Genomic DNA, 25,082 nt, shown 5'->3' with positions numbered 1-25,082 from the left:
TCAGCTTCGCATCGAAGCTAAAAAGTTCTTTGAAATTGAAAAAAATAATTAATTTTGTAATTTAAACTATTGCCCAAATAAATGAGACTAAAATCTCTGAGAAAATTCTTTTGTTAAACAAATTTTCGATCATTAACGTCAAACAATATTTTTATTAAATAAATCGTATTTTTTTATTAATCAAACCGCTTTTTTTTTTTAGTTTATTTAACAAAATATTTATTAATTTGATAATTTTTTTTTATATTTTTGCAAAAATAATGGTTAAATTAACAAAAAAATATTATACATACAGGGCCGTACCCAGTAGATGAGAGGTACTGAGTGTAAATACCTACTGAAATATAAATTATAAAGTTATGGACATTCTTTTTTGCATAAAATATGGAAAAAAATTTTTAAAGAGCAAAATAAAAAAATCATTAAGGAAAGCATAATTGTGTACCCCGGAAGTCACAATTCCTAATTGCACTGATTTTAATAGTGCATTTGTCGATTTAAGAAGAAGAAGAAAGAAGTAATTAAAAAACTCCATAAAACATATAAAGAAGCAATTAAAACTAAAAAAAATACATAGTAGCTTACGAAAACATTATTATAATAATGTTAAATAGGTTTGAGCTAACAATTTATATTTGCTTACTATATGTTTGCAAAGTGTTTCACTTATCATTAACCACTTAATTAATCGAAAAGTAAAAATAATATTGACAAAAGCTAACAAAAAAAAATCATCAATATTTTTTTTGTTTTAAGAGTATTATAACTTTTTATTTAAAAAATACTAATCCTAATGAATTTTTAGTAAAATATAAAAATAGTTAATAAACTTTTTATGAAAGTTTGTGATCAACCTAAGTGCTGAAAGCGTTTGAATGTAACCTACGCATGTAAAAAATATTTGTTCAACTAAATTTCAGAAAATGTCCCGGATCGTCTGAACAATTTTAACCTATATCAATTAAAAGCTTTTGAAGTGTTCTGTTACATAAAAAAGATTGACTGATGTTATCAATATTCCAGAACGTCAGCGTTTTTTAAATCAATCTCAAATTAAATATTTTTAAGAATACTATAAGATAAAAAAAATACGATACGTTGATCGTATTGATCGATTAATGATTAATTTGATTTAAAAAGTTACTTTTTCAAAAAAAAAAAATTTCGCATTCAACATTCTAATATGTGCTTAGTATATCTTTTTAACTGTTTTAATATTTTAAACTATTCTAAAAAAAAAACAATAAAATAAGTACCTATAAACACTATAGATTGTATAATGTGTATCAATGGTATTCTTTCGTTTTACTTTTTATAACCATAAATATATATATGACTAGTAATTTAGTTTAAGTTATACATTATAAATTAAGTCGTTTGATGTTAGAAGTGATTTTGATTTTTTTAAATAATAATATAAAGTTTATACTTTAGAAATAGTTATGAGTGTTTAGAGAAACTAAAAACTGAAAATGAAGGACTGATACTAAATCAAAAGGAGTAGTTTTTTCTTTGCTTTTTAAGTAATCAAATATTTCTCGAATTTGAAATAGTAAATATTTATTATGTCTATCCCTTGTAAAAATACCAACTTAATTTTATTTAATGACAATATGCATGTTTAACTAGTTCATATAATAGAAAAAAAGCCTAACGACAAAAGAAGTGAAATAAGAATTTTTTAACCGAAAGCTTAAATTTCCATTTTTAAAAACCTAACTGTAACCTAAACCTCAAAAAAATATGCTATAATTCGAACCGGAACTGCTAAAAAATAAAAGTAACATTACCTGTTGAAGATTGATTCTGTTGAATTTTAATTTATAGTAATAAAAATAAATAAGTTTATATATATATATATATATATATACAAAGAGAATATATGAAAATCGATCTCAAGACAATTGGGTACAAGTACTGACGCCATCAACTTGCTCCCAAATAAATAACTAATTTATTAAAAAAAAATTTCACGTTATTGAACTATAAAAGTGTTAATATTCTCTAATGTGTTAATAATAAAGTTATAAATAATAAATTTACCAAACAAATTATTTAAAATTTTAAATGGATCAATGATAAAACTTTCCTTTAGCCCTCCTAAATTAAATGATGTCGAACAAGCTTACTGATGATACAACATATATTTCAAATAGATTAGTTATATCTAAAATGCTGGTAACAATTTCAAAAAATACTGTAACGAAAGTGGTTATAAAGGGTTTAAACAATTATTGTACAAATAAATAACTTGTAAAAACTTAAAAGTCAAGACGGATGATGTTCAGTAAACATCACTAATTAAATTCAATGTACAACTACACTAATTTATTGCTGTAACTCAGAAATAAACATTATTGTTCTTACTTATTTCATTTTCTTTTTTGACATTAGCAGACACAAAGATAAGGAAGAGTTTGTTAAATGTCAAATATACATAGCCATAAAAAAACATCGAATTTTATAGTATATAAATGTCTAACCACTATAAATTTTAATTAAATACTCTTTGGCGTAAAACATATCTTACATAGTAAATTACACAAGTTAAAAGCTTTATAATTTATTGAACTTGAATTAGTTTAATAAATTGGTATTTATAATATTTAAATGATTTTTTTAAATATTATCTTAGATAAACAAAAAAATGTATAAAGTGTTATATATGTTGGTCATACTTTGTTTATTAAAATAAAAACAGTAATTAACTACAACTTGATGAGTTAACATGTAACATGTGTTTTATCTACATTTGATTTCAACATCAAATATATTAGTTTAAAATATAGTCGATTTCCTTTCAAGAATTAAAATTGATCAACTAAAAATCAAAAACGTAATGATGACAAGTACATTAGTTTAACTTTTATTTATAAAAATTCACAATTCCCATTAGACTCATCTAAAATAAAAATTGAAACAAATAGAGTCCAAATTACGTCGACAGTTTTATGCGTAACAAATATTGAGGTAAGGAGTGACGACTTTGCACTTAATAATTAGCTAAAATCATATATCATTTACAAGAATGAAATATCCCACGAACTAGTGTATCTATTGTGGATAAATCATGTGATAATTCATGTGATAAAAAATTATCTAGTCGAACTAAATTTATGTCATTTACATGTAAAAAGTATAAAAAGCTTGGTATGGTCAAATTTTTGGTGACCAACAATTGACAAAAACATTGATAATATTGTTTGTAATTAATGTACGAAACTAGATGTTAAATTTAACGTGCTCTATTTGCCTCCTGTTTACCACAGATTAATTTGTAAGGTATATTAAGAGGTAAAATACTATTTTTATATATTACATATATATATATATATATATATATATATATATATATATATAATACATACAAATTAACTAAAATTAAAAGAAAACTTCCTATGGCCTCCTAAAAAGAGGAGACTTAAAAAACTAATATTATATTTGAACTCGGAAACCACAAAAACATATAAATCATCCTATTTTACTACACCAAAGAAGTTCTAGCTCATAATAATTTTGTCCGGATAAAATTAAATCAGAATGTTATATGGAGAAGATTTGATGACCATATTTGACCATTAAACCAAATAGATAGCTCATTATATCCCATAAATAAAAGTACTGACATAGATAATAATGATTATATAGAATTAACTGTATCACTTAGCAATACTAATTCAATAAAATGTCCTAGAACTGTTATGGCTAAAAACTTCATTCAGCGTTTCTTTCCCATCGGTTATAAATAATAAAAACAGGGCTTAAACTATGTACACATTTTTGTTAATATGAATGAAAATCTTATCTTGGTATGAATGGTAAATTGTAAGTTGAAAACTCACTTCCTCATTAAATTGTAATAGTTATCTTTATGTTGATATTTATTTAAAATTTTGTTGTGTTATAATGTTGTATAAATCAGTCTGTATAAAAGTTGTATAAAAGTTCTGCTCGCTAGTGCGACTACCAGCATGAACATAATTAACTGTTATATTGTTAATCAATATACACTCATTATCTTATTAAACCATTTTATGTTATCTTTCATATCAAATACAATAGGAGAGAAAATAAGTTCCTAGAAGATGAATAAAATGAAAGATTAATACAGGTTCTCGGTTAAATTTATTATCTTTAAGTTTTGTAAAAACTTTAAAACTTGAAAGCAAATTAATTAAAGTATTATTTTTATTTAGAAAAATATAATGGTTTTAAAATACTTTAGGAAAATTACCATTGAATACTCTGTAAGTAATAAAAATTTGACTGTTCGATTTTTATCACTAATAAAAATATAAATCCGCTATTAGGGGATTAATAGACGGTAAATTTTGTATTTCTAAATAGGAAAAATGTGAATTTTGTTGAGAAAATAAAATGTTATCGTTTATTTTGATGATTATTGAATTTTAATTAAAACTAGAGAAGAACATAATATAATACTAAAAGCAGTGGCATGCGGTGATATTTTATGCTGGGTAAGCGCTAAAATAAAATTTCAAGTTAAAACAATATAAAGGTATTTTATTAATAAAAATTAATTACAGTCTAAAAGTTATTTATAGATAAAATCCATTCGTCTTTCTTGTTTCAAAAATTCATTTATAACTTTATCATAAAATTCCGGATTATTTTTTTCTTTATGCAGAAGTTCTTAATAATAAAATAATAATAATAATCAAAGTATATTAATAACGAAAATAATCCGATATGTATCGTAAAAATATTGGAATTCCGTTTTTAAAATTACCGATAAGCGCTTGGCATAGCGCTTTCAACCGTCACGTAAAAACATGTATATCCCCTTCTACCGCAACCGATCATTCCTATAAATAACGATACGGGCTAGGCAATCCAAAATACAAACACTTCTGTAAAGAAATTGCCTATACGAAAAAAATTCATTTACTTTCTTTCAAAGAAACCTAATAAATTTTTTTTAATTGAATACTCAAATAAGAATTAATGAATAGTTGTAATTTTATTGTATAAGTCAAATTGTCAAATTGTCATTTAACATTATAAATGTTAATCTTTTTATTTCTTCCTTTTTGGCTGGGCATGCGCCGCTTACCTAGCTTGCCCTGACCGCACGCCACTGATTAAAAGCAATAATAAATAGAGACAAAATGTTAAATATTAAGTTTAACTTAGAAAAATTACAATACTGCCAAAGTTCAGTCGAATTTATAGACCACGTTATTAATGATTTAGGTATAAAAAAAGATCCAGATCAAGTTAAGGCTCTAATACAATTAAAAGAGTCAAAAAAGAGAAAGTCTCTTGAAAGGATTATAGCATTTTCAACTACTTCAGAGAATTTAAAACTAATATGACAGAGAACATTATCCCACTATGTGAAATGTTATAAAACATAAAGTAGCATTTAAAATACTAATATATATATCCCACTCCCTGTTTTAGCTTACTTTGATCCTATATCAGAAATAGTCATTTAAAAGAGATTCGTTAAAAAATGGTATAGGATGCTGCTTGCTCCAGAATAAAAGATTATTACAGTTGCATAAAATTCCTTGTACAAAGTAAAGCAAGATTTATTAATTAATTTATAACATAAATCTATTTTTAAAATTAATCAAACAACAACTTTCGTTGATATATTGATAAAATAAAAATTTCAAAGGTACTAATTCCTAACTTTTCTTATTACCAAGGCTTGATACCGATCAACCCACTATGATAAAAATAGTTATGAGTTAAAGATACACTTGAAGAGGAGGTAGTAAAAATTATCATATGAATAGACTCCCTGAAATTTTGTTTATGTGAAAATAAGTACTTAAAATTTTATCTTATTATAGTCGATTTTTACCGGTCATCGATAACTAAAAAAATCATAGCTGGTTATAAGCTGTAAACATTTAATTTCAATTTTCTTAATTTTTTAAAAAACGATCTTTTATAACAGCTTTTTACAAAAACGGTTATCTTTATCGGTTACAGTTTTAAGCAAAATTCGTTTTTTACCATGATCGATTAATCCTTTTTTTTTTATATTGGTTTTCAGCTCTACTTATTACTCTTTTATTGTGCGTAACAAAACATATCACTGAATATTTTGTAAATCGTTTTACTAATAATTCTTTAACTAGGAATTTCCTTCATGGATTCACTAGTTAGTTACTATTAAAATAATTTACATTTTCAATCTTATTAATACTTACGATATTGTAAAATACAGTAATATACCATTTTGTATACGTACAAATATCAATAAAATTATTATTTTGTTTATATTATAAAAATTATCAAAAAAATTGTAATATTTTTCCTCATAATTTACACCAGCTAATTTACATCCTATGTTCAAAAATTAAACAAAAAAAATTTCGATAAACATTTTATAACTGAAATAGTATCGAGCATTTAATGCTTTACAGATTAATATGCAAAAAAGGTACTTACAATAAATTTGACTGACAATTAGCTTTCATTTTTTTAGGGAGATTTACAATCACTTATTTTTTCTCATGCTTTATTAGTTATATATTTATTTTAATACAAAAAATACGTTCTAAGTAAGGAAGTCATATTTTTTTTATTCTTCATCTTGCTGTTTTACGAAATAGAAAATATGATAAAATAATGTTATTATGTAGTTTTTATAGAAGGACAGTTTGGCTTAATTTAATTTTCTATAGTTTTTGATAAAATAAGTATCTTATTTAAAATTTATCAACCTGTATTATTACCATTATAGCTAATAATATATTATGATCCACCTAGACAGGATTTTTTATCTGGTTTTATATATATTTTAGTTGTATACAACACTTTTATCTTAAAGTATTGTATATTTTAATTTATTAGAAAATATATTTAGCGTTAGTTGAGATAATTTATTTCTACACATTATGTGTTAGTATAGAATTAGTTTATAAAATTAAAGTTTACGGTATTAAATATAGAAATAATTCTTTAAAACCTTGATCTACTCTTAATATAGAGATTATTGAAAAATCCAGAGGAAAGTGTTCTAATTCTGTAAAAATTTGTGATGTTTGCACAGTTAACATAGCTCTTTCGTTTAATTTGTAAGCCGTTTTATTTTTACAACGTCCATAAGTGAAACTGACACCAGTACTTTGTTCTGTCAAGTCTGTTGCTTCAAGAATATTAACTTCTATAAAACATAATATAATAATAAATATTTGATGGAGTACATACATTAATTTCCAGTTATAATAGTAATAATTGCGTAATATTTAGTACAGAAAAAACATATCGAGGGTCAAATATAATAAAATAGCATAAAATATTATTTTTTCTTTTCTAATTTAAGTACATATCTGTGTTTAAAATCATTCATAAAATAATCGATTTCAATTAGCTGAGACGAAATTAATCAATGGGGTCATTCTATATGTTATCAAACACATTTAAAGAACGTATTATGGATAAATCATGTCTAAATTATAGTTTAATACTGGATCTGTATTGTTTTACATATAGATGCGCACAGAATAAATACACATATTTTAGATTTATTCATTTTTTAAATCAGCACACGTTTTATTACTTTAGGAAGTTGAATGCGATAACCATGTAACTTTTAAACAGTTTGGTTTTTGGTAATGCTGTAATGAGTTCAATGTATTTTTACATCTTTTTACTTTAATTAAGAGTTAGTTTCGTAGGATAACAATTGAACAATTAAGACAATTTTATCAGTACACGAGTCAATTTAATTGAAAATTAGTTGAAACTTGAACAAAAAATTTAGAAATATTATTTTAAATTAAATAATGTATAGGTAATTTTTATTATTACAACTAAAAATTTTCATAATTGTACTTGCTACATTATAATTTATATTTTATTTTATAGAACTTCATTGAAATGTTAGAAGTAATGTAAAAAACGTCATTTACAATTTTTTTTTTACAATAGCTAGATCTCCAGACACAAAAAAATAGAGCAATAATTATTAAGAAAAACATTTATTTATTTATAATCCATCTAGTTAGAGTTGCAAGAAAACAGTTTAACGATTTTTTATTTTTTAACAGCTTTTTCTATGTTCAAATGTATTTCAAATGTGTTAAAACATTTTTTAAAATAAATATATAAATTTTAAATATATTTAAATTATTAGCAAAATATTACTAATATAACATTGTGCTGTATAAATATCATATATTTAATCTATGAAATGTATTTAGGATATTAAGTATCTATTAATTCTAGTTAACTTATTATAAAAAAAGAGCATTTTTAATTATTCAACTTCAAATTAAAAATTTTTATTATTTAATACTATTAAATAATAATGAACATGTTCTATTAATTATTAATGCAGTCATTTTTTTAAAACTAAAACAGAATAGTCAGATCTTAAGTGTTTTTTATAAAATAACCACTAATATTTCTCTTAAAATAATTATTTTGTAAATTTTTTTTGGTTTTGTTGAAAAATAATGATTTTTTGTTTTATAAATAGTTAAGTATTTAAAATAACTAATGGAATATGTTATTTTTATCATGGCCCAACATAGCACTCCCACTCCCACTAAGGTAAGAAAATTTTTGTAACTTCAAAAATCCTGATGAATAAGTTGTCTCAGCCAGTCATTTTTTTAGTTGTATCATTTTTTAACATTAAATCTTTTAAAAGTTGTATGTAATCATTTAAATAAAATGAAATAGATACCCTTACAAGGGAAATGAAATAACTTAAAAATATTTAGCAAATTATAAATGAAGAAATAAATACTATTTAACACACCTAAACATTTTTTTTCTACATTAACATTATAGTGAAATCTAACACTGTAAAAGGTAAGGAAATTTAACAAATAAAATAAAATAGTTAAAATTATTATAAAAATAAATTATCATTACCTGAAACTGAATAATAACAGATTCTTAAAGTATAAATTAGTAATAAAATATTTTAATGGTATTATAACTATTAAATTATGTTAATGAATAAGTCCTGTTTATTATAATTACTGTAGATGTAACTAGAACTATATTATTAATAAGTAAATATTGTCATGTTATTAATTAATAACTACAAACACAATTTTTTTCTTAACTTGACTAAAATGATTTTATTATGTTTGATAAAAGTTGTAAAAATTTTAAAACTATTCCATACAGTTCTACCAATTGTTTTGATCTTTAAGTTGAGTCTGAGTGTAATTTTTCAAAAAAAAATATGAACTCTTGAATATAACTTTTTGGTTTAACTTACAATTATAAAAGTAATTTTATAAAGATTTATAAATATTTGTTTTGTACATTTTGAGTAAACATTAAGTAAAAACATTTCTGTTAAAATAGGAAAATGTAGAAATTTTGGAACAAATACTTTTTTTTATATAATTTTCCAGTATTTTTTATTTTGAAATAATTGATTAATAAAATAATACAATCTTTTATAATTTTTAATGATAAGTACGTTGTTTTATTGAGATTTTATGTATAACAATTGTATATTTAATTATTTTTATAATCATAAATTAAGGTTTACAAGCAATTTTGCTATATATGATATTTAATTTATACTTTATACACATAAACTTACTGAGTTAATCTAAGAATAACTATTTATCGACGGATATATTACATAATTTAGGAAAATATTTATGAAGTAAAATCACACATTTACTCATTCCTGTAAAACAGGCGCTAACTAATATTTTAAAAGTAATGATAAGCTTATTTTACTCATAATTATTATAAAGCCATATATTCTTAAATCCTTTATAAATTATTATTTTTTTTTAAATAAAAAATTCGCAATAAGTTGTTTGACGTATTAAGACTAATAAATAGGGGATGTTCAGTAACTAAGTAAATTGTTTTTATTGTTTCAATTTGTTAATAATATTTTATTTTTGAATAATCTTTTTAAGACGTATTCATTTTTCAATAAATTGTATATTATTGCGTTTATTAGAAACAGTTCCAATAGCCGGTTATTTTATTCGGTTACTTAATTACTTAGTAAGTTGATGTGTATAAAGTCAAATGCGAAAAGTCAAAAACTGAAATTTTTGATGGGAAGGGGGAAATATATTTTTAAATATTTGGTTTTACTGTCAACAGATCCAGTGTTAAGTTAAGGTGACCAAGATCCTTAGTTAAGTTACCGTATTTTTTTGAAGGCTTCGCCATAGGTGCTACAAATAGGAGCTTAGTCCCACACCCAGTTAATGAATTAACTCACCACAAAATTTAAAAATTATGTATATTACATGTATAGTGTTTTAAGATAGAGAGAAAATACAATTAAAAAATATTATTCAAATGGTGCAAAAAAAAAACATCATAAATAAAAGATATTTTGGCAGTTTTATGTATTATAGATATAATTAAGTGATATTTAATAATAACTTAATAATAATAAAAAAAAACGAACCTAAATGCCATTAAACTATAATAACAATAATTTCAATTTTAAACCTTAACATTCTTAAATATTCATAATACAATTTAATAAAATTCCATTTTTTTATATTTTATTAAAAGTTATAAATTTTGTAAATTTTAATAATACACAATGGTCATAAAAATAAAAAAAATAAAACAATACTGGAGAAATATATAAAAAACAATATTTGTTGCGAAATTTTTAAAATAAAGATAAAATAAAAATCTTGTAATTTTACAAAAAAAATTTATATTTGAAATTTTAATTTTTTTTTTTGAAAGTTGACACTTAAACCTAACTTAAAAATCGTTTAATTTTGATGAAACATTCCATTATTTTGCACAAATCCTATTAAACACCATTAAATAACTATAAGACAGTTAAGATAATTATCTAAAAATGTATATGTAATATAAAAAATCTGAGGTTTTGGAAATTAGCGTCAAAGTTCTATCTGGAATTTATATAAAAGACACTGATGTTAACACTAAAAATTTTGATGTACAAACATGATATTCCATTTGTATCAACTGTAATGTTATAAGGTTTCGTGTTTTTTTTATCAAAAGTGATTACTAAAAGTAAAATTTTGAATAAAAAAAATAACTGAATTTTAGCTTCGTAAAGAAAATTTTAAAATTAAAAGACTACAATTTGAAAAATTAGGACATGAAAATATATTGGCTATACATAGACGTGTAAAAAACAACAATATTAAAAATATGGTTTGACTCTGAATATGCATTAGAATAAGTAGATTTTCAATACCCAATAGAACGGTTTTATCTTTCTATTAAAGTTTAATTATTTAGCCTCAGTTTTTAATAAAATTTAGAATACTTACTATTTAAGATTAAGAATGAGCTAAATCTCAAATAAGGTAATAAATAGTAAGAGACATATAGCGTGTAAGTGTTTATTGAAAATTAGTTTTAACCTCAAAAATATTCGATAATATAAACCAATCATCATTTATTAATGTTGTTTAAAACAAACTATTTTTAACAATAAATTAAAAAATACTCTATTAATATATTTAAGCGGTATAATGTATAACAATACAACTTAATGTTATACAACAATTCTTCATAAATTACAAAAAATTTATTATGAAACTCAAACAAAATTTATAAAAAAAAAAAGTCTTATATTTGTCTTTTATAAATGTATAATGTAACAAAGTTTTAAATCATCTTCGTACGTTTACCAACCGGGCATTGCCTCGACAATAGTCTGCTGTGTCTGGCGGAAGATAAAAAAGAGATATTTAAGCTAGTTTAAATTTTAGAAGCCATTTTCCACAGCTTTGTGGAAGAGCTTTACCAATAAAATCCAAAAGAGTGTGATTTTCTATACTAACTGTAGATTGATTCATATAACTTTAGTAAAAATCATCAAATTGATTAAAAGAATTCTATTTTCTCAATTTTTAAGAATATATACTTTTTTTTAAATATACCATCTATGCATATTTATGCAAAATACTTTTAATGTTCCAAGCCAGCCAGGTGTTCAGCGACGACTCATATTAAAAAAAAAAAATGTATGAATTAAAAATTTTTTTTTTATACATAATTTAGATATATTTATTTTGAAAATTAAATCCTTTACGCTCACGAGAGGAATTAAAAATACCAACTTTTGTTGCTATTTTTAATTTAGACTATTGTTAATCTTTTCAACTTAACTATAAAAATGTTCCGGAAATACTGCACCCTTTTAACATATTTTTAGTTAAAGCTTATGTTACACAAAATTTAGAATAAATTGTCCCGACGACTTGTCTTCTGAATGTAAACAGTTTCCAGAGTTAAACAAAGAATATTATTTTTGTGTAAAAATTCTACGTTTTTCATGTCGTTATAATTTAATACTCCATTTTTTTCCCTATATTTTAGGTCTAACAGAACATAAAATAATCATATAGAATATGAGATAATTACCACCTCATTCTAAATGAGATTAATAAGGCACTTAAGTACCTCCATTTAACAAAAATTTTTATAAAAAATAATAAAGATTTAAGTGTTAGTTGATAATGTTAGTGTCTTTTTTTTAAATTATTGAATATCAATTTCAATTAGTTTTAATTACCGTAATAAGTATTTATTTATGTATTATTCTTATAAATCATGATATAATTAAGGAAATATGAATTGATGTTGCTTTTTAAATAATCCAAATATGTCACGTCTTCACTGTCCTAGGTTTTTTTTTAAATTATATAAAAAAAAATGAAATATCGATATAGGTACAGAAAAAATTATGAACATTTTCTATGCATATTTTTTTAATTTTATATTCTTTAACAACAATTGTTTTTTGGTATAAGTGCATTATAACTTTTTTTTGTGTAACATTTAAATATATTATAACGTTATTTTATAATAGGGCTTAACATTATTCAACATTTTGTCACTTAATAATTAAAAGGTTCTCATATAAATTTTAAGAGAGCGATTTTTATCTCAAAGTGTTTCTTTTTGCAACCTTCCATTAGAAATCATTAACATGTTAACTATAAGTATATAGTTGTACTAAGTGTAATGAAATTTGGTTATCAATTTTTTGTTAATTATAAGCTGAGTGAATGATAAATTTCTATGATATATGGTTTATAATAAAAAAGTTCTTCTTGTAAAACATTTTCGTTTTGATTAATAAAATATTTTATTATTTAGAACCTTTATAATTTGAAAAAATTAACGGCAAGGGTCAGTGATACCAACATTTGTAACTAAATATGAGTTAATGAATTACCAATTAAAATTAAAATTAATTTAATAACATCACAAATAAATTTAAATATCAAAATGTTCTTAGTCGATTTACGATTGATGATTTAAGATATAATTAAAAAAAAATTCAATATAAATATACTTAGTTATAATATAATTGTAATGAAATTAAATACTAATTATAAAACAAATTACATAAATAATAAATCCCATAATTATTAAAATACTTTTTCATTCCAAGGATATGAAACATTAGCTGTATAGAACTTCCTCATTCTTATTTATCCCTCAAAATAATATAGTTCCAACTAGAAATTCTAAACTAACCTTTTTATTTTTATAACATCCTGGATAATAAATATTTTATTGATATTTTTCAGTATAATTATGAAGCGTAAAAAATAGCTAGTCTATGAAAAATAACCATTTTACAAAAAAGTCGCATTAGAAACTTTTCATTCTAAGGTAACAATTTAAACATTATACAATTTTTATATTTAACTTTTTTTTAATTAAAGCGTTATTCATTTTTTTTTTTATTTAATGTTTAAAAGATATTTTATTTTTATTATGTTTTAAATTTAATAATTATAAGTTTGAATGCTTTGGTTTTATAAGACATGCATTATAATGCATTTTGACATATTTAACATTCAACATTTTGAAATATCTAATGCATTAAACAGTCTCTATTAACATTGTATCGTTTTTAAACAATATCCGTAACATATTTGTAAATAATGACCAGGTTACTAAGTTTAAAAAAATCTATACACGTTTAAAAAAATGTCAAGAGGAAAAAATGTTATGATGTGTATTACAATGACGTTGACGTCACCGCTTATTTGTTGCTTTTAAAATACTTGCGTTTCAAATGATAAATGATCCACCTGATTATTAAACATGTATCCCTTATTGATCGATTCATAAATAATTTATCGCATACTATAAGGGGATGCTTTTTCATAAAATCTATAGCCCATTTGATTGACGGGTAAAATGACACTTAACATGTGCAAAAAATATTATTTTATATAATAAATGCTAGCAAAATAGAGGAAAAGAGCAATTTAACATTAAATATTATGCTCTCGTATTAAAATAGTTCAACATGTCTAACTACACTGTAAAAGTTAGTAGATAAACTAATTTGGGAAAATGTTTATTTAATTTAATATATAAATGATGTATTAAATTATATATAAAAAGCATTTTTAGGTCAACTCAAGTTTTATTCGTTCAAAAAAAAAAAAAAAAAACCCAGCACAGTGGGGATGTGGCATAGTGTGGTCAAGTATAATGATATCTGATAGTGATTAAAATCACTATCATAAAAAAGGCTTCAATGTAAATCTGTAGATAGTGTTTAATTTTAAAAAATTGATGGATCTTTCCAAAAGCTACATGATCTCCTATTTTTTATTTATATCCTGATTACAAGTTTTATGATTTATAAGTGTAATATATAAATAAATATTTGTAATATATAAATATATAAAAGGAAATGGTGTTACTTAAAAAAAAAGTATGTCGAATGAAAGAAGAATATAAATATTATTTCTCATAAACAAATTGTATTGATCCATACACTTTTCAAAAAGTTATATTATTATAAAGTTAAAAATGTAAAAAATAAAATTGAGAATTTTCACACAAAACTAGCATTTGGTAACTATTTTCACCGTGAAGACAAAATAAAGTCTGAAAATTTATTTTCCATAATGAAGTATATTACATTATCTTTAATTTAAGATATGTATATAAGTATCAGAGTTTCCGGAACACTTTCAAAAATAAAGTTGAAAAAGTTTTACTTTCTATATGCATTTTTAAGTTTTGAACAGATGGTATTCGCATCGAAGCTAATATATATATTAACAAATACATTTATTAATAAATAACAAAATATTAATTATCATTTGAAATTTAACATTCACGTTGAATAAAAATTAACTTTAGTTACGATAAGAAAATATAACAGTATATAATGGTGAACTCAGGATTTGTATTTATTTTTTTATTAAAAACTTCATAACTGTGTATTTATGATATGTGTGTCAGGTAGATTATTTTTAAGAAACTATTTGAAATAATATAATTGTAACATGAAACCAGAAACTTAACTTAAACTCCTACAGTTTTATTATATATTGTACAATAAATTGAACAATTTTAATTTTTATAATTTTTGAACCAATATGGATAAGAAACACTAAATTTTACACCAAAAAATTTTAGTTCATGTTTCATAATATATACAAGAGGGCCTTGCGAAAAATCAATTTGTATAAAACAATATAGAAATGTCAATTTTTAAAATTTGTTTTTTTCGAGTAATGTTTTAACGTAATATAATTATGGTAATTTAATTTTTGTCATATTAAATAATCATCTAAATTTTTATAGGTTTAATTTAATAATGCCATTTATTTGTATAAACATAACGAATTAAAAAGAAATCTAATATTTAAAAATACACATCTTTAACATATCAGTAAAAATATAACAATAATAATATAATAATATTTTTTTGTTTTCTTATAGTGTTAATAATGAAATAGTTAAATTTTTACATACCATTTGAAAATTTAGCCAAAATAGGAAAAATTGTGAAATATGTAAAAGAACAATAGCACAGTATTGGAAAAAGTAAATAATTTTGTTTAGACAACATGGTATAAACGTCTTAAAATGAAAATATCAAACTATTCAACTTTTTTATTTCGTGAAAAATTGGATTTGGTTGTCCTTACGACATAAGAAACTATCGCGTTCCTGCATTTATGTGATCTATGTTGGACCACAGATATGCGATGACTAATTATTTTTCAGTAAGACGTTATAAGACAATAATGTAACTTTATAAGTAGGAGCAGATTGTTGATAATGTTATTTTTTGATAGTACTATTAACTATATTAGTTAATTGAAACACCTTATTCCAAAGATTTGTGAAGTGGGTATCACTTATTATTAATATTTATTTATTTATTATTTGATATTATTCTTGGGTGTGATATTAAAATAATTGTCTATTATTCATATTTTAGTTTAAAAATTAATTTTTAAATTTTTTTTCTAAGATAAAAGTAAACTAAAAGATAAATTTAAACAAATTCAAATCTTGAAATTTTTTTAAGCTTTTTTCTTTTTGTAACAAATGGCCTTCTTTACTACTATTATCACGATTAAAAAATTATGAATATAATAATCGAAAATAACTATTTTATAAGCACTAAATAAATAAATCGTTTTGAATTAATTTTGAAGTTTTGAAGTCTCGAGGAAATAAAAATTTTAAAAATATGCAAGAATTTTTGTTACAATTGGTATGTATCATTGTATCAAAAATGAGCACTATAAATTAAGATTAAGAATTATTCTACAATCGAGCTAAATAAACTCTGCATAAAATAACTATGAAGATGTTAAGAAATTTTGTCAAAAGGTTCAATAAAAAGTAGTTACTAAATTTATTTTAATTATAGTAAAGTCTTTAAATTATAGTAAAGACTTTAAATAAAGTCAAACATAACATAGTCTTCGAAAATACTAGCATATGAATTGATACATCTGTTACTCATCTACAGTGTGCACATTTATTTTAATGAACCGACCACCAGTAAAGAAATTCATATTTGTGAATTGAGTGAGATCGCCATGTATGATTTTCATATATGCGTGATATGAGAAACATTAGTTAAACTAAATTAGTTTAATTCATAATTTAAATAATACATATAACATATAGAATTTTCTGAACTTGAAATAAAATATTATTTTCTGGATATTTGATGTTTATTAATGTGTTAATGTTTAAATGATATTTGAACTTTATGAAAAAAATCGCTTCGTTATACTAAGTAACTTAAAAGAAAAATTTCTAGAAGAAAAATACAATTTTACAATTTAAAATCCAAAGCAAAGCTCTAGCGAGTTCAAATCAAATTATTAAGTCATTATTTTTTTCAGTAATCTAATTATAATTGAAAAAGTTACTTTTTAACTTATATAAATTGTTACATCAAGTTATTCTTATACAACAACGTTAAATCAAGTTATAAATTTATTTTTGACTTAAATAATTGTGAGATTAAAAAAAATATGTTAGTTAGCTTTTAACTTTATTTGAATTACTCTTTCCAAAATTAACTTGATGATTTTTAAGAAATAAGTATAACTTGCTCAACCTTGCAATCAATCATCTTTTCTAAAACTCCGAAGACATAGTTAAAAAGCAAAAAAAAATGTCTTTTTCACAACTAAAAATATAAAATAAACTAGGCAAAAAGTTTTTGAATTCACCGTAATATTAAATGTTATAGGGCTGATTAGTTGATAATGTAAAAGAGGAAAAAATAGTTCAATATCAAAATAGTTGATCGTAAAAATAACAAAATATGAGTAATAATTACATTAAATAAAGTCACTTTAAACATTTTAATTGTCAAACTAAGTTGTTACATTAGACCACATAACTTCTTATAATATTCATCTACGAGTAACAATTGTAACATTATGTTTGTACACATAAAATAATTTAAAATAATGTACATTTTTTACATACAATTATATTATCCTTAATAAAAAAAATAAATCTTAGTATAAAGAAATTAATTAAATCACTCATTATTAATTGATTCGTAAATATTATTTATTATTATAATAAAATCTTACTGTCTTAAACATTTCAATTAAGCACTCGAACAGGGTGGGCTTGTGTTTAATATATTAATAAAATTGATTAGATAAACTAGCCAGAACAATGCATGTCAATGAACTTAATTTGTTAGCCACTATGCTATTTAATTAAATGCCAGATGTAAAGTCAAACGTCTATTAAAAAATTAATGGGTAAATTTAATATCTTCTATTTTCAGTTTAATTCTTTTACTGTTTACTTATAACAGTTGAGGTATACTTGAAAACTCTATTGAAATAAATATTAATTAAATCTGCCTATTAAATTAATATAAATATTATCTACATAAAAATTACATGATTTTTGTTATGTACATTTTATAATTTACTCTTCAAAATTTTATTAAAAATACAGTTTTAAAATGTAATTTAATTAATTAAAGAAGTACAATTATATATTACAATTATATAAAGCAACTGTTAACTTTAAAAAATATGGTGGTAATAATTTCCTACTTAATTAGTACTTTAATAAAGTTCCACTTTTTATTTATTTTTCAGAACCGTGATCACCAACACTGAGTTTATAATGACTCATAAAATTAGGTACAATTCATCAAAATATGATAGTTATTTGTAATAAAAAATTTATCAATAAAAATTTTTAATGTGATGTAGCACCCTCAATAAAAAAAATTACGTCATTAGATTATAAATTAATCGATAAAAGCCTGTACACAATGGTTCAATTTATATTGAAAAGTATCTTCGATTTTCAATACTCAGATGATAATAAATTTTATGTTAAATAGTTAAGGTTTAATATTGAAATTAGATTTTTTTATGAGAAAGTTACAAATCAATTTTTGTATTATTTGTAAGAAATCTGAGAAATTTTACGTCCAATATACTAATATTACCAATAGCGCTATTTTATGAGATAGAGAGAGACATTTGCTTCTCTCTTATAAAATTTAATTAATTAGCAACCGTAAAAAAAAAATCAATGTGAAAACTATTACTAATAATACTTAACTAACTATTAACAAGATTAATACTAAGTTAATAGCAATTTTATCTTCAACGCGAACCTGAGAAGAGATTTTACCATCACATGTGATTTTTGTGTCTGTTGATAAATATTCTCAGCTCTCATTAATCCAATTCCGATAAATACGTTATTAAAATCTGAATTTTATCTAGTTAAAGATAAATCCCTCAAAAATTAATAAAATTTTCTGATTTTTTTTTTTTTTTTTGTAATTAGGAGAAATATCTCAACAAATTAATATCGTGAAAACCATTAAAACTTATATCAAATTGAAAACGTACAATATTATTTTATAAAAAGCAAACCATTTAATACTATACTAAAGAAATGACTCACTGTACAAACTATATTACAAAACATTGTAGCTAAGATGGATCTTGAATGATCACACAAAATCTACTTTATTAAAATCTATTTTAAACAATTAAAGCGTTTGGTAATCTTAAACCACCTAAAACTAATTTTTTTCTAAACTGGTTTACAACTGTATATATGATGTGGTATCGTTTTTATTGAAAAACGAATTTATCTTAATATATTTTAATATTTCTATTAATTTATATAATTTTCTTAAGTTCACAAATGGAACACTTGAGGTAAACATTAAGTATTTCAATTCAGAATATTTACCTAAATAGAATAATATCTTGTGTTAAGTAAATCTTAGTATACTTCAAATAATTAAAGTGCTGATGCATAATAATGTATAACATTTATTTTGGATTTAACAACTTTTTAAAATATACTTTATGATTAAATAACTTGAAATATTTTTTGCTACTGATCTATAAACTTAATTTATTTTATTGGCTTATTATATTTATAATAAATTTTCATTTATAATTAATTTTATTTAAACTATAAGTTTTATTCATAATCTTTTAATTATAAAAATAATTTTAATAGAAATAATATTACCTGTTTTATTATCATTGAAATTGTTATAAAGTTTGTAAGTTAAAATGAAGAATATTTATCTCTTATGCAAACTTCCCATTTACCATTGTAAGAAGCTAACAAAACAATATTCAATTCAGGCCATAAGAGTAGATTCTTAGGCATGTTTAAGGTGATATGAATGCATCAGTTCATCATATTACAATAGCACAAAAATTAATGAATATACAGACTGCATTTACTTGATGATCATAACATTCAAACAAAAATAATTGAATGTCGTACTTGTTTATTTATTACATAAAAAAATAACATATTATAAACGTTTTTATATGTAAAAAATCTGTTTGTAAATCCAAGGATTCTTTGAATTAAACAAACAATCTGTAAATATTTCTATTTGGAAAATTCGACAAAATATTTTATATTCTTTAATTTTTCAGATAAACTAATGAAATTATAAAAATTGTAACAACTTAAATTATAAAAATAACATTTATATCTACAATTTACATTTTATGTTTTTTTTTCTGCGTGTTCTCTTTTACTAGTTATATTCAAATAACTAAAAAACTGCCCTTATTATTTACTTTTAAAATTTACTTTATTAGAACAGCGGATATCAAATAAATTAAATGTGGTAAATTAATTAATTAATTTAATCATCGTGGAAGATTATGTTTTTAAAGTAAGCATTATTTCATTATATCCAAAACTAAATTATAGTGATTCACAAAACTAGGCCATAGCCAATAAAATTAATTTTATTACTGAACTTTCTGATAGAGTGGTAAAAAATATTTGTATTATTAACGGAAAGAAATCTAATGGCAATCATAGTTTAGATTATGCAAACTCAGTTTTCACTTATCTTAATCTATCTATTAAAGCTACAGGCGTTATGCGTTTTAGGAATAAGCCTCGACCACTAAAAGTTACTTTACCTGATGCTACTCTTGTACATTAAGTACTTAAAGCTAAATCCGGTCTTCATAATATACCTTCTTTAAAATACATGTCTGTAAACACGGATAAAGCTCCTATGTAACAGCAACAACTAAAATAGATTTCTTAAGAACTACTCTACAAAAAAAGCAATGGTGATATGAACATTCAAATAAGATGCGTCAATAGTCTATGCATTGATCTCAAAAAACTGAAATGTTTACGCCCGTCTACTTTTCTACTCCAACGGTGCATAATTCTATTCATTATTTTTCAATCATATGTAAAATATGCTAGTTAAGAATATTTATAGAAAATATGGCTTTTTGGAAAGAAAAGATCTTAGATGAATATTTTAGAAAATGAAATACACGTCGTTATTTTTTTTTTTATGATGTCGATATTCGCAGATACGCAGCATTTATTATGAATAATAGTAAGACACAATATTGTCAACTTATAAATACACCAACTGGCAATACAGAAAGCATACCTATTAATAAAGTCATAATTGACAATAAACGCCCCGAATCTGTGATAGTGAATTCATAAAAAACCAATTAGCTACCTGCATTTGTAATCCCTCTTGTATTATACATCTATATTAACTCAAAAATTTGAAACTATAAAGTTTTCTTTATGTCTAATAAACGAATAAAGCAATATTAAAAATTCAAATACCATTTTATATTAAAATAAAAACCTAAGCTAATATTTCAAGAATAATATGTAAGGCAACCAAAAAAAAAAAATGTTTTAACTATTTTTATTCTGCAAGTAATTGAGGTAGTTTTGATAAAAAAATCAACCTGTATATATAGAGATAGAGGTATTTATGTGTAAATTATTTTAATAAATAAGTAACATATTAAACAAAAAATAAATAAATTTTATAATAACTGATTATACAATATTTATTGTCATGTATATGCTTATAAAAACTTATCGTCTTCTACGACGTCCCCATCTAAGTGGTTGACCAACTGGTCTATTTCCTTTGGATGGCACATCTGAATCTGGGAAAAAAGAACTAAATGGTGATCGAATTACATGTCTACCATTGCCACTCATTTGTTTCCATGGTTTCCAATGTGTAAGGAACGATAAAGCTCGTTTTCTATTTTCTGCAACATAAATTTATTCAAACACTATTTAATTTCATAAAAAAAAATTTTGTTATTTATAAAATAAAAATTGTTTGATTGATTCATTTTAATAAAAATATTTATAGTAATCAAATCTTAAATTTTAAAACTTAAAAATTTTTGATTTTATAAATTTTTTAATAGTTGCAATTTGAATAAATGTTTTAAAGCGCTAAATAATTTTTTTCCAACCTAAAATACATTTTTGTGTAATAATAAGTATAATATAAAAAAAATGATCTCTTTTAATATCTATAATTGTTAATACTAATTAGTTTTTAGACTATAAACTATAGATCATAAACATCCAATTTTCACGTTTTCTGTTTAATTCCGTTTACGAATGCAAAGATTTGTGAAATACATAATACTGATATTTTAAAATTTTGTATAATAATTATTCTTTGTTTTAAATTAGATGGCGGGGGTAGAAATTATTCTTTGTTCCAGTGTTTATAGTGCGTTGAGGGTCGTTTTAAATAGTATAATCTGGACTGGCTATGTCAAACAGATAATTATATGGAATTATATATATAGTGGCTGTATTGTCAGGCATAATAAAGTTTTTCAATACTGAATTATAATTACTTCTATTCTTATCTTGTATTTTAAGGTTCATAATAGTTAAGCTGTAAAAAAAATGTAGAAGATGCTCATCATTTATTTACGGAAAATGTATAGTAGCTACCAAAGATGAACATTAGGTAGTTAAAAAGTCAATTATTTTTACAATTAACTTTTAAACTTAACTAGCTTAATTTATTGTTGACATAACTTAAGTTTTATTAGTTGATTAGATAATAACCATCAAGCTGACATTAATAATGTAACAGAAATTTTTGGCTGCATACGTAGTTTTACAAGAAAATAATCCAATCAATAATAGAATTTTAGAAATATTTCTTAACTAAAAACAATTAGACTAAGCTAGATTGGAATAAAATATTCAAAACATTGATGTAATAAGATTGTTATATCAATTACTCTTAAAATAATATTATTGTGAATATTAATTTGAATCAATGTGATATTATTAAGGTAACCAATCCATTCAAAATTTAATATAATTCTCAAAATGTTTGAATAGGATATTGTGGGGTGAGTATATGTGCATGATAACAGCTAATAAAATAACATAAAATATATAATACATTTTTATTATTGAAATATCATTAAAATATATTTGTTATGATTTTTTATTTCAGTTCAGTTAACAAATTTTGAACCATTTCGTAATGAGATCTTTTAGACAAACGAGGTAACACTTGTTAGCTTATGAAAAGGACTTAGGTTCAAATACCTATGAAACCTGATTTTTTTTACGAATAAAATTGAAGTTTCGTGATACTTTGTTGTGTTGGTCTGAATTTTTAAAAAAATGTATTCAATACCATATAAATCGGAAAGTACCTAACGCGTTAAATAAAGTAAAACTTTCGAAATATAAGAATGATTTTTAATTTAATAATCATCATCAAAAAAAAGATATTGAAATGATAAACTGTACTAATTTATCCTCGGACGGCAAAGAGTATCTATGACTCTTTTAAGGTAGTCAATAACAAACTATTGATTTCATTTATTTATTCATCATGTCTTTAATGCTAAGGCTCATGTATATATTTTTAATTCTTCAAAGAGTCATTTAGGAAACACATTTTTAATTTAATTTTGTTTCATCTAAGAACTTTATTAAGGTGTAAAAATTTTTTATTGAAGGTTGGAAGATCGTATTCAAACGGTTGGATATCTCAAGCCTTTCATTCTCATCTCTATACTTTTTGTATTAGGTCAGAATGTGTTTCACTGTGAGCTCCTCTATACAGGTTTTGCATGTAGATGATTCTATTTGACTCATGAGTGATCCTAGTGTGTCCAATGCGTAACATATTAACTACAGTAATTTCTATCCTTTTAAATTTTAATAGATTTTATACCATCTATAAATTAATCTTTTGATTTCCGTGATTTTAGTGGTTTGGTTTAAACGGTGATATTTTATTTTTAAATCATATCTAGTCGAATAATCCTCAAAAATTAAAAAAATTTTCCTTGTTCCCCATAAATGAGAGGAACCACCAAAAAAATTACAAATTTAAAAATCGCTAATTTTTTCAATTTTAGCTTCGATGCGAAGCTGAGAATTGGTTTTACTATGATGTGTTTTTTTTTTTTTTTTTGTGTCTGTTATCACTTTTTCTCAGCTCTCACCGAACGGATTTCTTTCAACGATACGTCAAAAGATCACAAATCGTATCTAGTCGAAGACATTACCCTTCAAAATTGAAAAAATTTCCCTCGTTCCCCGTAAATGGGGGAAACCTCCAAAAAAATTACAAATTTAAAAATCGCTAATTTTCGAAATTTTTTCAATTTTTTTTACTAAAAACTGCCGTAACTTTTTCAAAAATGAACATATCAATATAAATTTTTTTTATATAGATGCTTGATGTCTTTACCTATCATTTGGTATATTTTTTTTGTAAATTTGACCTTTTTTCGGCCCACGGGGGGGATTTAAAATGAGAACTTTTTCAAAAAAAATTTACTTTTTCAACTTAACTTTTGAAAATGTTCCGGAAGGTCTGACACTTTTATATATTTCTTAAATTAAAGCTATTGTAATGTACTTTAATTTGAAAAAAAAAAAATTGTCCCGACACGTGTAAATTGTCACTAGAGTTAAAAAACATGGTATTTTTGTGTTGAAATTTTTTATTTTATATTTTAGTTTTCTAATAAATAGAAATAACATATTGAAAAGTGTATGGATTAACATAATTTTTTTATGAGAAATAATATTTTTTAATTATCCCTTTTTCATTCGACATACTTTATCTTAATCAGGATATTAATAAGGAACTAGCAGATTATGTAGNGATATTAATAAGGAACTAGCAGATCATATAGATTTTGGAATAATCCACCAATTTTTTAAAATTAAACACTATCTAAAGATTTGCATCGAAGCAAATTTTAATAGTGATTTTAATCACTGTCAGATATCATTATACTTGATCCAACTAAGTCACGTCACCACTGTGCCGCGACCCCCCTGTGCTAGTTTTTTTAATATGTATTTTAATGTTTGCATAAATCATTATATTTATTAATGTAATATCGTCCTCCATTGATACTTATATTGTTTTCCTGTCAGCTCGTTCGTTTCCTTGGATATCCTAATGTCCACGTATCAATATTAAGACTATATACCTTTGTTTGAAGATTTTACTATGATGTGTTTTTTTTTTTTTTTTTTTTTTTTTT

General features: G+C 22.9%; 2 protein-coding genes across 3 annotated transcripts in view; both read right to left on the bottom strand.

Annotated features, from left to right (window-relative positions):
* The window catches only part of LOC126894653 (collagen alpha-2(XI) chain-like), a 103,195-nt gene extending 87,093 nt beyond the window's left edge, over positions 1-16,102 (bottom strand). The window contains exons 1-2 of one of the 2 annotated variants that reach the window (XM_050665818.1): positions 15,715-16,102; positions 6,947-7,144 (exon numbers count right to left, since the gene is read on the bottom strand). In XM_050665818.1, coding sequence (XP_050521775.1) covers positions 6,947-7,144; positions 15,715-15,811 — 295 coding nt within the window. In that variant the 5' untranslated portion in view covers positions 15,812-16,102. Of the gene's footprint in view, positions 1-6,946; positions 7,145-8,862; positions 8,986-15,714 lie in introns of those variants that run through there. The other variant, XM_050665819.1, reaches the window with a different exon arrangement.
* A 5,384-nt stretch (positions 16,103-21,486) lies between these two features.
* Positions 21,487-25,082, bottom strand: part of LOC126894664 (uncharacterized) — a 22,148-nt gene continuing 18,552 nt past the window's right edge. The window contains exon 3 of the mRNA XM_050665846.1: positions 21,487-21,794. Within this exon, the coding sequence (XP_050521803.1) occupies positions 21,613-21,794 (182 nt within the window). The 3' untranslated portion in view covers positions 21,487-21,612. The remainder of the gene's footprint in view (positions 21,795-25,082) is intronic.

Source organism: Daktulosphaira vitifoliae, unplaced genomic scaffold (genome assembly GCF_025091365.1).
Source record: "Daktulosphaira vitifoliae isolate Bord-2020 unplaced genomic scaffold, ASM2509136v1 Scaffold_1, whole genome shotgun sequence".
Classification (NCBI taxonomy): Eukaryota; Metazoa; Arthropoda; class Insecta; order Hemiptera; family Phylloxeridae; genus Daktulosphaira; species Daktulosphaira vitifoliae.
This window is presented reverse-complemented; position numbering and strand designations above follow the sequence as displayed.